Below are 13,399 nucleotides of genomic sequence, written 5' to 3' on the forward strand. Positions count from 1 at the left end.
ATAGAAATAGTATCGTAATAAGCAGTACTATCGATATAACCGATATCGATATAACGAGACTTTACTGTATACCTTTTGAGCTGGTGCAATTAAACACACCAGGTGATTCTCTCACTCGTTTGTTTTTAGAGAATCAAACATTACAAACTGGCTGAAAATGCCTGTGATCTTTTCCTCCCTTTCTTTAATAAGAGCAATTATCCTGCTGTTGAAGCTGAAACTAAGGGTATGAAAAACATTTCAAGCCCAAATCGATGTTCTAAACATGAAAGGCTTGGAGTACCGCTTATTTAATAAGCGATCACCTTCGGTCAATACAGACAAACACCGGTTTATCGTTCTTCGTTAAAGTAGAAATAATGTAACCGTGCGCCATAGACGGACTGTTATAAAATAAAACACAGAGCAAAAAAACAATCACACAGTCAGGAAGACCTTCCATGGAGGTTTGGATCCATCTGCTCGCTCCCCCGAGTCGCCGTCCTTCCTTTGTCTCACCATGCTCAGCTATAAAGTAGAATGACAAAAAAAAACATCAAACGCCTTTAATTATTTTCTGAGTGAATCTAAATTTGACTCATACGATCTGCTTTGACTGAGCCTTTTATTAATACATAATATCTTTTTTTAATTTTCTCTTATATGATATCTGTAGTCGGAGGCCTTGCAATAACACTATTTGATGATTTTGACAACTCGCCTGTAATGAGATCAACGTTGATGTTTTATTTTGGTTAATTTCCTTTTTCTTGCTGTTTAGGATGCACAATTAAAAATCACTTTTTTTCTCAATGAGCATAAACTTTAGTGTTATGGATCTCAGCTTAAAGTTGGACTTCTATAATGTGTGACGCCACTCAGCATCAATGCTGACAGAATAACACATACGACCTGTCAACTTACGGCTGTGACGGACCATCAAGGAAAAGCCTTCTCCGCTGGCCTAAAAATATCTGAATCACAGACTGATGTTAATTATATTTTGTCCAGGAATTCTTACTGAATGATTCAAAATTGTTTCTCAGCCTCTTTTCATTAATCATCCCCTGTTGCGCTGCGTTCTGATGTGTTTTCGTATTTAAGCATTTAACCAATCACATTTCAGCCATCATTTGTTGCCGGGGTCAGAAATCTGCCTAGCCGCCTTCACAATCAGTTCTGCGGGCCCTGTTCAAGCCATTTTCAAGACTTTTCAAGAAAAAATGGACATCATTAAGAAAGGTCAGTCAGTTATTTCCTGACTAATTGTTCCCTCTAGTGGACTTGTACTAAATCACACCACACTTTTTTTCAGTCTGGATTGATTCAGATGTAGCACTACTGAAGGCCTTGCGATGAAATTCACGGCCCGCCACCGACTTACGGTAAGAAATGGCTTCCATTCCCTCTATTTAAAAAAAAATAGCATTCCAATCCAATCATACATTTGATCAAATGCTTACGATCACCTCACCTCCTGTGTGGTAGCTGACAGCTGTCCCTCCAGGGTGGAAACCCTCTCCAGAGCCACTCGAAGCCTCTCACGCACCTGACCAACACACACACACACACACACACACACACACACACACACACACACACACACACACACACACACACACACACACACACACACACACACACACACACACACACACACACACACACACGCACACACTCCAATTTCTCCCGTGTCCCATGTAGATTGCGTCACGCGTGTTGTTCGACCTTTTTTGTTTTAATAAGCGTTCTTTTAATATCAGACAGTACAAATACAGATTTACTGTGCTGCAATGAGTTGGCATGACAATAACGCCCGGACACATTTTGTTGATAATTTGAGTTTGATTTCATTATTTATAACATCAACAGTATATCAGTGTATAACAGTGTATACAACAGTGTATCAGCTGATTCAGAAGATGCTGTTCAACTGCGGATGAAGTGGTACCTCCGTGCGTTCGTACAAATGAGGGTACGATAGAGTGTCCTAGTTATCCCTAACGTTTGAAGGCGTTCACCTTTTCATCCAGAGCCTTGTGATGTTCAAACAAGGACTTGAGGGCTTTGAGGACCTCGACCTCACTGGAGACTCCAGATGGTGGGGGGGGCTGCCTCTTCACAACCGTCATCCTGAGACTGCGCTCGTGACGAGACACCAAACACTCCAGGTGCTCCAGAAGCAGCTACACACACCCACATTCCCGCACGTGAACACCCACATAAAAAAACATTTTTTTGGGGAAACTATCAATAGAATTGAGACCGATTCAGACACTCAAATGCACAATTAGATATTATGTTCAATCTGACACGTTCGGACGTAAACGCGCAGACACAAATACACAAGATCACTCATGCACACGTACCCTAGTGTTGTTCCTTTCGGCTTTCAGCTCCGATATTTCTTCCTCTTTCTCCAACAGCTGCTCTCGACATATGTTCAGCTCCTTGGTGAGGGTGGCAAACTCCTACATAACGCGCACACACACACGTGCATCCGAGGTTAATATTGTATCAGCCATCATCTTGGTAGACTTTCATCTTGGAGAATTAGGGATATTTGGGTACAGACACGGATATGTTGACTTTGTTCATTTGGCAGCTGAGTTTAAAAAGATTGCAATGTTTCGCTTTCGGGGTGTTGCTGATATCAAACGTAACTAGTTAATTGTTGTGACACCATTCTTGGTGCGATGACAAGGCGTATTTTCTATCCCGTTTCTGCCATCTACTACATCTGCAGAAGTAGTGAGTGCAACGACATCGTAGTTTTAGGATAACTTCCAAAGTTTGACCTCCCTCACACAGCTCAAGAGTGTCTTACTTGTGTCCATGTACTACTGTTTTGAGTGCGCTATTTCTTGTGATGCTTTTCTGGCTTTTGTCCAATGAAATACTCATGGCCTTATGTTTTCTCTCCTTACCTCAGGACACACACACACACACACACACACACACACACACACACACACACACACACACACACACGCAGTTGCAAAGTGTGCATTGTGAAGTTGCGTTATTTCAGGGGCGTCTAACTCATTTTTTGCCGCTGACCATATTGTAGTTAGGGTTTCCTCTCGAGAGCCGTTATGAATTTGGGGAAGCCATTAGAATGTTTCATCTCCTCCACATATTACATAATATATTCAATATTACTTCACATATAAGGCGCACAGGCATATAAGGCGGAAGATCATCTTTTGAAGAAAATTCAAGCTTTTGGGTGCGCCTTAACCACAATAGAAAATATGGTAATAATTATATTTACGACTGATTTCAATACTAGGGTAGAATTGCGCAATCTGAGAATTATTACATCTGTGGCAATGGCACGCGTAATTATGATATTTTAAGATGAAATCATTGTCATAATTTTAATTGGCGCACTGAAAGCCGTTTTACTGATCGTGTGATCCTTGTCTGAGTCTGCTCACCGACACCTTCGCTGACCGTTGCTTGTCACAAAAAATTCCAATGGCGTAACAGCCTCAGTTTCTGTTTGTGTGTTCTATTATTTTTAGCATGAGATCAATGACACAGTGCAGTTTGCGGTAGAAATGATCGATCTTTTTTTCTCTGTCTAAATATTGGCAATTTAATATGCTGTGACTTCATCTCTCTATTTCTCTCTTCATTCACATTGGGAGTTTGGTGCATCAAAATGAACTGTAACACCTTGCGAAGTATTGGCGACAGTAAAGATTATTACGCCTTCAGTACGTTCTACGACCAGCTGTTATTCCTGAAGAGGGAAAAAAAAGGAGGAGGCGACCCCAATTTTCACGGCGCAGTTTCCTTTTTTTCAAGTTCGTTAGCGATATCAGTCGGACAGACATGAAGCCATCAGTATTTGATCATTTAGGCTTTGCACTTTCGAGTAGCAAGCTTGTCTCCATCTCTCAAATCTACATTGAAAAACTCCACTGCCAACTTGGGGAAGTTTTATGATAATCGCGCTCCTCAACACATCATTGAGCATCATAATTTTTCTGTCGGCAGCCTTTGAACAAAAGTAACGTTAACTTTCTCACTCTTCTAAGTATCCGTTGAGTCGCGTTGAAGATCCCTGGTTTTGCACCAACACCTGCCGTTGCAATGTCAATTGGCGAGCCGTGAGTTTCACTACGAAACGCCACCTGCGTCATAAACCTTTGCGCCATTAAACGCGTCTTTAAATGTCATGTTAATGCGATGTTAAAAGTGTCAGGAGTAGAATGTATCCTGCGCTTTCGCTGCTGGTTAACTTGGGATCGTCAATCTGTCAAAAGCCTGTTTGACATTTATAGACCCATCTAATCCATCCAGCCATCCATCACTCGAAAGGTCACACTGAAGTCTCTTCTTAGATTTCTGAAACTACATGACGTAATTCAGTTACAAAAAAAAAAAAGGCACACGAATCACGTGAATGAAAGGGATTCGTGTTGGGGAGAGAAAACAGGTCAGCGTGTTTGATCGACTTTGTCTTAAACCGCACGGGGTGTACAAGGAGACAGCAGCTCAGGCCAAAATTCCTCCAACAGATGTTCGTGCTCACCCACTCTTTCAATCACTGGGATAAATAGATAAATAACCAAATAAATAAATACGTACATCCACAAATAAATAAATACATGAATAAATGAATAAACACAAATAAAAGATAGATAGGTCGACAGATGGGTAGATGGATAGATATATAGATGGATGGATGCGAGAATGAAAGCATAGGTGCGAAAATACATAAATATGAAACTACATAAATTAATACGAAAATACATAAATAAATACGAAAATAAATAAATAACTAAATATGAAAAAAATAAATACAAAAATAAATAAATAAACATGAAAATAAATAAATACGAAAATAAATAAATATGTAAATAAATAAATACAAAAATGAATAAATAAATATGAAAATAAATACATAAATATGAAAATAAATAAATGCGAAAATACATAAATAAATACGAAAATAAATAAATTCGCAAATAAATAAACAAATACAAAAATAAATAAATACGAAAATAAACAAATAAATATTAAAATAAATACATACGAAAATAAATAAATATGAAAATAAATAAATAAATATGAAAATAAATAAATAAACTGCACAATCGCTGTCTGGGCAAATAAATATCTCAATTTAATTTCACAGCAGAGTTTTCTCTCTGGCACAATGACATCGAAACGCATTTTGTTTTGCGCGCGTTATGATCGTAACCCCTCCAAAATCACGTGAGCTCGGAAGAATCCAAGGGTACTTCACAACAAGCATAGTTGGCTGACAAGGCCACGTCAACATGTGTCAGAAGTTATATCACACAGAGCGGAGAATGCTTTCCGAGCCTCCGCCGCCAACCACATTGTGAGATAGCGAGCAGGGAGCGAACATTGCTGAGCCCCAGACATTGTAAAAGGATTGCTCTCTTTCGCTTCCTTAAGCAGTTTGGGATTAACGGATGAAAAAAAATGTGTGTATCAGAGTGTGTGTATGTGTACAAAGGGAGAGAAAGAGTGATTCGAGTGGAGCTGGATATTAAAAAAAAGCTTTCAATCAAACACATGCAATCCCAAAATGATTTTTTTCATGAAAGTGCTCATCCTTCTGTGCGTTTGTGTGTGTGTGTGTTTTGTTTGGTAAACAGTGCATTTTTGTCTCATTTGCTGAGAGGTTTTCAGTGCGGGGGAGTTTAACCAGCTTCACCTCAACTCCCATCAACTATTCCGTAGTTCCTGAAAAGTCTCATGATATATTTTTCACTTCGTTTCACAATTCGCCGTTCTATTACAATTGGTCATCACAGTTTTAAGGAATATGTTTTTCAAAATGACAAACTTTGTATTTTTATACAAATAATGTCAACTTTTGACATCATCTTTGGTTTTTACTTAGAAGGGGGAAGTCAAGTTAACTCATTGTCATTGTCACTTGAATTCCAGAACCCACAGAATATTGAGTTTTAGGACTACATAAACATTCAATGTTGTATCAGAAAGCTTAGACGCTCTTGTTTCGTCACAAAAAAGAGCTAATTTTTAAATTATAAGGGCCTGGAGTTATATGCGCTTGAAATGAGGGTGGCTGTCCAAAATACAATGCAATACATACATATTGGGTTATATAGCGCTTTAACAACAGCTGAAGCTGGAACAAAGCACTAACATGGAGGAAAAAAAAGGAAAATGCTGCCCCCTCGTGGAAGGGAAAAACATTGCCAGAGGTCTGACCAGCGCTTTATCGGCAGTCCTCGTAAAAAAAAAAAAAAAAACCTGAACAAATTCAGGAATGGCGCTGTGTGTCATATTTACAATTTCCGAATAAATTTGTGGCAGTGAATGAATTGAAAATAAATATATTCTATGCATCTTCGTGCGTCTAAACATGGCATTTAGATTAATACTGCATTTGTGAAATATGAATTAAGCAGCACATCTTGCAGAGTTGTTTTTTTTTCAACACTTATTCAAAGAGATGAATTACCATAACGGATAACGTTGCACTATGGCATCGCGCAAGATCTCATCAGCGTTGTTGTTTTTTTCTTTTTTTTTCCTATGACATGACTGCATTCTTTTTTACACAAGCGTCACTGTATCACTTATAGGGCTTAAACATTTCCGCAGAAGGTGGAATTTGTCGGTCTGACTTCATCACATCATTGCATATCATTGGCATTTATATACAACAGACACAGAGAAGAAAAAAATAGCAATGATTTAACAGGCTCTATAAAATGGGATAATAACATTGAATGAAGGCTGAGGAGAATAAAGGTCAAAAAATGAGTCACATATGACACCTTCATCAGAAAAGTAAGCCAGAAACGGCAAACAAGTTCCCCTCTAACACTTTTTGTGGGTGTGAATTGTTAGTGGGTTGTCTCCTGGGTTGACGCCGTCTTGCACACTTCTGTTGCCCTGGCAACAGAATTCCAACTGCAAGTTTTCTCATACGATTGCAGATGTTCACACATGCAAACACGCACGAGGCCGCAGAGAAATTCTCTGCAGAAAGGAGCAAGTAGACGCAGTGTTGCAATTTTTTACAGGAAAAAGTTTACTTTACTATCTCAGTACTTCAACTTGGGTTTTTTTTTTTTTGCCCTAAAGCGATGACTATGACTGTGGATGGTTGTCATGAAAAAAGTACTGTTTATGACCTACATGTTGAGTGTTTCGCCCCAAAAAAATTTTCATACTCTTCTTTAAAAATGAGCAAATAAAACGGACTACGAGAGCATTAATTTTTTTGAAGGATTAGGCTTAGTAAATGGAATCCTGCAGGGCTAACATCTAAGGCCCTTATAGTTTTAAGGTTGAATTAAAAAGATGGCACATCTGTATTTTCATGCAAGACAGCATGTTTTGTAATAGTATCTGCATTAGCTGACAGAAATGACTTTCCACTCCAAAAAATGGCTTTTGAGAACGTCTAGCAGATTAATTTTGACTTGAAAAAAAAATCACAAGTTAAAAATCAAGAAGGTCAGGACATGAGTCGATTGAGCTGGATAAAAAATAATTTATTGTTCCGATGTATTATAAGTGCCTAAAAAAAAGGCTTAGTTTGTTTAGAAAGTCCATTAACATTTACTTGAAGGACTTCTGACAGTATATAAAACAAACAGGACATATGAATAATACTTTGTGCTAATTTGATGTGTAATTAAACCACATAAAACCATATTTGATCCTTTTTTAACATTATTTTTCCTAAAGCACAACACGCACAACGTTTTTTTTCCATCCTCCAAGTCACTTTTTAGAGGCCACAGAAGGCCCGAAACCGGAATAACAACCATTCATGTATCCCAGTCAGTCTTCTTTCATTAAACAAAACCTGAAGGACAAAACCTAAAGAAGGACAAATGTAGAGAGGATGAGCCTTGAAGTCTTCCTCTCCTCGGCCCAAAGGAGAAACACAAAGACTTTTTGTTGCGCATCACTTTGTGTGCGGCTGAGCACATGCCACAACCGCCGAGAGAATCCCACTCATTACACACCACGTATTGAGTTTGTCGCTTTGTAAAAGCGGACGATGGCAGGATACAAGCTGCCATATCAACTAGAGAGATGCCTGAGTGGAGCACCTTTATTTCTGAATATTACTTTGAAAGATCAATCATTTCATGGCAGGCTGACTGAAGCATGCGGTGAAACGTGAGAAAAGTGGGTTGAAGGGAGGGGGGGGGGGGGCAGGCCATCCCAGTCCTAAAAAAGGAGTCATCGGCAGTGAAATCAATACAGCCTAGGACATATGGCCCTATTTCCGCTGGAGACTATCCTTCACTGATACAGTCATATCCGCACCCCGCACGCCATTCCCTACCTGGTACATGTAGGTATTAAAGTGGATCCCATTCTGCAGGTGGATCTTCACTGTGGGGTTCATGGCGGAGGCTAAACATCGCAAGTTGCTCAAAAAGAACCCCCATGAAAAGACAAAGGATGACGAAGAGTTAGATTCACAAGCCGTTCCTAAACGTGATTCACTCTGCCCTATGACAAGGCAACAACACTCTTGTTAGCTGTCCTGAGAGAGCAGAGTGTGAGTGAAAGCGGGAGGGAGGAGAGAGAGACAGAGAAAAACAGGGGCAGGCCGAGTCAAGGGGATTGAGGTACATTTGGGTTTTTGATCAGAGCGAAGGACAACATTTCGAGGATGGAAGGAGGAGGCGGAATGGTAGTGATCAGCTGATGGAGGAAATGACAGGAAGGGATGGATTGGATTTGCCTTTATTAGTCTCGCAGTGGAGAAATTTACATTTCACAGCAGCAAAGTTATGACAGAAATGAAAGGGAGGAATGGACCATCCACCTGTTCTCTGTCTCACATGCACACAAATACTGACACAGTTGAACCACCAAAGTCAAATAGATATAATTCAGCCAAAGTACATCCTGTAAAACTAAAAAAAAGCAATAAAAATCTAGAAACTGAACCACCAGAGGAAAATATCTACTTATGACTAAACATTTTTACAAAACACATTTTTTCCTTTTCCTTCTCCTCAAACTAGCAACGTGTTTTAACTCATTCACTGCCAGACAATGTGAAAAAATGTGTCCATTCCAGTGCCGGGATTTTTGTCATTTTCACTCAAATTCCAGGACCCACAGAATATTCAGTTTTATGACTATATAAACATTAAATTCAGCATAAGAAACCTTATACTATCTTCTTTCATCAGCAAAAAAAAAAAAGAATCAATTCCTAAATTATATGGATCTGGAGTTATCTGAGCATGAAATGAGGGCGGCTGTACAAAATACAATACATATTGATTTATATAGCCCTTTAACAACAGCTGAAGCTATAACAAAGTGCTAACATGGACAAAAAGCAAATGCTGCCCCCTCGTTGAATGGAAAACATTGACAGAGGTCTGACCATCGCTCTATTGGCATCCCACGTTAGAAAAAACCAAAACCCGAACAAATTCGGGGATGGTGCTCCACGGCACACTTTTCAATTCTCAAATAAATTCGGGAATGGCAGCGAATGAGTTAAAATTCAAACAAAAGGTGCAGGTCAGCAGTTGCATGTCTTAACAAGATTCATGAAAACTTTACAGAATAAATCGCTCGTAAAATTTTCGACAGTAAATAAAGTGGTTTAAAATGTCAGCGTTAACTGAAACGTGAATGATTCCTTTTGATGTGTTTAAAATTTGACTAGAAAACAAAAAGTGTAGTAAATTCCCAGTCTCAGCATCATGTTTTAGGAAATTATTCATCATTCAAATCAAGAATTGTCACCCGCAGTAAGCGTTCAAGGTTTTCCCCTAACTTCCTGTTTTATTTTGAAATCAACATCCTCCTCTCATTTCAGGTCACTTGCTTTTCCTCCTTTGGCGGTGTGATTGTCAGCCCAACCCCGATTGTTTTTTTCCACCTGTTGCCCCCTACCTCGTGTTTAAATGGCCGTCGACTTGTTTTTACCATGTGCCAATGTGCTTTGTCCTTGTGCTTGCACTCCAAAACATCTTGCCACCGATCTAATCCTGTGCCCAAACCTGTTTGTGACGATATTCCATGATGTTTAGAATTTCAAGATGACCTCTAATCTGACATTTCTTTTGCGTAGTATCATATACAGTGATACCTCGGTTTACAAACTTTTCGATTTACGAACTTTTCATTTCTGAAAATTTTACTACTCATTAAGTGTTTAATGCTGATGAAACCGGCCACTCCATTCCATCAATGACAATCACAAAGGTAAATAAAACGACTTCATTATACAGTACAGTTTATTTCTTTCATTATAATACCATAGCACATTTATTATTATAAGGTATATTTTGTGTCGTTTTAAGGCTTAGAAAATTACAAAGTAGAAAATTATGTTTTATTGGGACCTGGGAACGGATTATTGTCATTTTAATGGTTTCCTATGGGAAATTAATTTTTGGGATACACACTTTTTGCCTTACACACTCTGTCTGGGAAACAATTAAGTTTGTAAGCCGAGGTATCACTGTATAACCACTCGTTCCTCTTGATAAAAAAGCCCAGTCACTGCTCACTTCACCCAAATTGAAGAGCTCTATTTCCATCCACTATGACACTGCTGTGCCTCCCGATTCTTTCTATTTATAAACGTTCCTTCCGCTCTCAGCGGGGTTTCAAAGTGCATGACTGCAGTCTAAAAGCGCTTCCGGAGTTTTTTTTTTCTACTCAAGAATAATCAGTCGATGTCTGAGTGTCCCTTTGAGTCAAGATAAGAGAAGACTTTTGTGCTGCTGTGTTGTGTAGACTAAATACTCATACGTCAAGAGCAACAAAATGTAGTCCAAAACGAGACTGATAATTAAGTGAGCCAGGCTGGTAATCCCACAACGTGCCATCTGGAATGACCAGACGGTTGTCAATTTTGATATCTGATGCGCTTCATTTAATGCCTAATTCAACATTTGCTGAATGACTACCACTGAATTTTCTATTTCACTTATTGTTCCCGTCCCGAGCCTGGATAAATATAGAGGGTTGCGTCCGGAAGGGCATCCGACGTAAAATCTTCGCCAAAACAAACGTGTGAATCAAACCTCTGTAGATTGTGCACACTGGTTTCCTGTGGCGACCCCTGAATGGAATAGCCGAAAGGAAAATATTTAAATATGATTTTTTAATGATTTCAGTTTTCCCCTCCCCATTCGAGCTCTTCTATGATTTTTCTTTCTGTATATTGATGAGAATCAGAATAATACAGTAAAGTCTCGTTATATAGATATTCAAGGGAGTCCGAAAAAATATCGATATAACCGGGACTATCGATATATCCGACCCTGTTTGCATGTAATCTTCTCCGTGCGTGCATAGAAATAGTATCGATATAACCGGGACTATCGATATATCCGATATCGATATAACGAGACTTTACTGTAGTTGTATTAAATTCATCCTGTCTACTTGATATCTAATTTTCAACAGATTATCTTCTTACAGACAGTGTTTTTTCGGTGTTCGAATACCTGACATGTTTCGGCGTCTACTTCCGCCTTTGTCAGAGTGTCATGGATGTTATTGTATAATATAATGCAATGTAAAAATGTAAAAGGTAATTGAACACCTAAAAACGCTGTCTGTAAGAAAAGAATCTGTTGAAAATTAGAATCTGAATAATCTTTATTGGCCAAGTGTGTAGTACAAACAAGGAATTTTTCTCTGGTGGGCACAAAGAATGGCAATATTTGTATCCGTTTTTTTCTAGGCTTGTCTGTGACTAAAGTGTCCTTGGTAGCTTTGAAAGGCGCTTGAAAATAAAATGTATTCTTATTATTAATATTTAATGGTGTTTTGGCAAATGACGACGAACGCAACGCAGCATTTTGTCCACATTGATAGAATAACTTATCTGTGATGAAAACACAATTTATTTGTGAGAACTGACTTTACCTATTTTTTTTTATAACAAAACTGTACCAATTCAACGGCGTCCATTTTGCTCCACGTGTTTTCTGCCTCCATTTTAATCTGTAGGATTTTAACTAAATGCTCATTTGTACCTAACTTCTCATCTGCCGCTGTGCTGTGAGCAAAAAAAAAAAATAGTTCATGACAACAAGTCGACGTGCTTGCACCTGGTTGTCACGGAAACAAGGTCTCGCCGACAGAGGAAAGCGTGCGTTCGTGCGGGAGAGGTTGAATTAGTGAGACAGGCAAGTCGCCGCACATCATAACGTTCCTTTCACGATTGTGGTGGCTTCCACCATTAACTGACAGCAACCCCGTGCAACCTGGAGCCTCAAAGTGGTTCCACTCAGCAACCAAATGGACCGGGGACCACTCCTGTCCAAGTTTGTGGGCAGACAGTGCCCCCTACTGGCCGCGTGGGGGTCACAAGGCACACTTTATAACAGCATTTCAGATCCGTGAGCGTGCGTGGATTGCACCTGGGTACGAAATTATGGTTTGGCAGAATAATAAGGGCTGAAGATTCACCCCAAAATACATACGCTCATACACACTTGCATATGACAAAAAAAGCTGTCTATACATATGAAACTGCTTTTCATAGGAAAATCACCAAAATGGAAGCATCTTTTATTGTCATCCATTTGCACAATTTTTCCCCATTTTGCATGGTTTTCTCTTCCAAACAAATATTTCTTTTCACACTTGATCCACTATAGCAAACCCCTTTTCAAGCAGTTGTAATCTCATTTGAAGCTTCACTAGATGGAAAGCAGCCATTTTGTGTCAAAACATATGAGGCAGAGTTCAACCCATCCCCCAGCATGATCACTCAGACGGTATAATGCATTGCTAGTCAGAAAATAATTACATCACAGTTTCCAGAATAAAAGACCGGCACGCAAATTGGACTGTTTTCTCATAAAATTAAATAGACTATACGCCAAGTAATTAACCAACCGACATGTCAAACTATAATAATATAGTCGGGGGTGGTCGCAATGTTACAATAACTGTTCAGTTGTATTTCACATTTCAACACCTCCTGAGTTATGGCGATATTAAAGAGAAATATAAATAATTTCACCCATAATGGAGGTATAGTGGTAATTTGAGATACAGATGACTAGAGATACAGTCATGGTGGATTTATTTTTTATTTTTTTATTTTAAAGCAAAAACCAGGCAAACAACATCTTGGCGGTGTTGGCAAACCCAACAACAAGCAGCGGTTTGATAGCTCCCAAACAAGTATGTGGCCAAATAATATTAACACTCCAAACGTATACAATTGATACATAATGCGAATTAACTCATTTCCTGCCAGACGTGCAAAAATGTATCCACTCCAGTACCAGGGTTATTGTCATTGTCACGTGAATTCCAGGACCCACAGAATATTGTGTTTTAGGACGACATAAACATTCAATACAACGTTAGAAACCTTAGACTCTCTTTCTTCATCAGAGTTAATTCCTAAATTATATGGACCTGGAGTTATATGAACTTG

At 39.0% G+C, this 13,399-nt stretch overlaps 1 protein-coding gene and 1 long non-coding RNA gene across 8 annotated transcripts in view; one reads left to right on the top strand and one right to left on the bottom strand.

Moving 5' to 3' along the window:
* The window catches only part of LOC148890059 (uncharacterized), a 53,343-nt gene that overhangs the window by 19,231 nt on the left and 20,713 nt on the right, over nt 1-13,399 (top strand). For both annotated transcript variants that reach the window (XR_016116753.1, XR_016116752.1), the window contains 3 exons: nt 1,106-1,221; nt 1,295-1,364; nt 2,013-2,150. This is a non-coding gene — a long non-coding RNA (uncharacterized LOC148890059). The remainder of the gene's footprint in view (nt 1-1,105; nt 1,222-1,294; nt 1,365-2,012; nt 2,151-13,399) is intronic.
* ppfia4 (PTPRF interacting protein alpha 4) overlaps nt 1-13,399 on the bottom strand; it is a 56,295-nt gene that overhangs the window by 18,108 nt on the left and 24,788 nt on the right. For 4 of the 6 annotated variants that reach the window (XM_089011267.1, XM_089011269.1, XM_089011270.1 and 1 more), the window contains exons 3-6: nt 2,349-2,450; nt 2,001-2,165; nt 1,454-1,528; nt 424-507 (exon numbers count right to left, since the gene is read on the bottom strand). In XM_089011267.1, coding sequence (XP_088867393.1) covers nt 424-507; nt 1,454-1,528; nt 2,001-2,165; nt 2,349-2,450 — 426 coding nt within the window. Of the gene's footprint in view, nt 1-423; nt 508-1,453; nt 1,529-2,000; nt 2,166-2,348; nt 2,451-8,302; nt 8,486-13,399 lie in introns of those variants that run through there. The other 2 variants (XM_089011271.1, XM_089011268.1) reach the window with 2 other exon arrangements.

The sequence above is a fragment of the Hippocampus bargibanti genome, linkage group LG12 (genome assembly GCF_051943395.1).
Source record: "Hippocampus bargibanti isolate YZ-2025 linkage group LG12, ASM5194339v1, whole genome shotgun sequence".
Lineage (NCBI taxonomy): Eukaryota > Metazoa > Chordata > Actinopteri > Syngnathiformes > Syngnathidae > Hippocampus > Hippocampus bargibanti.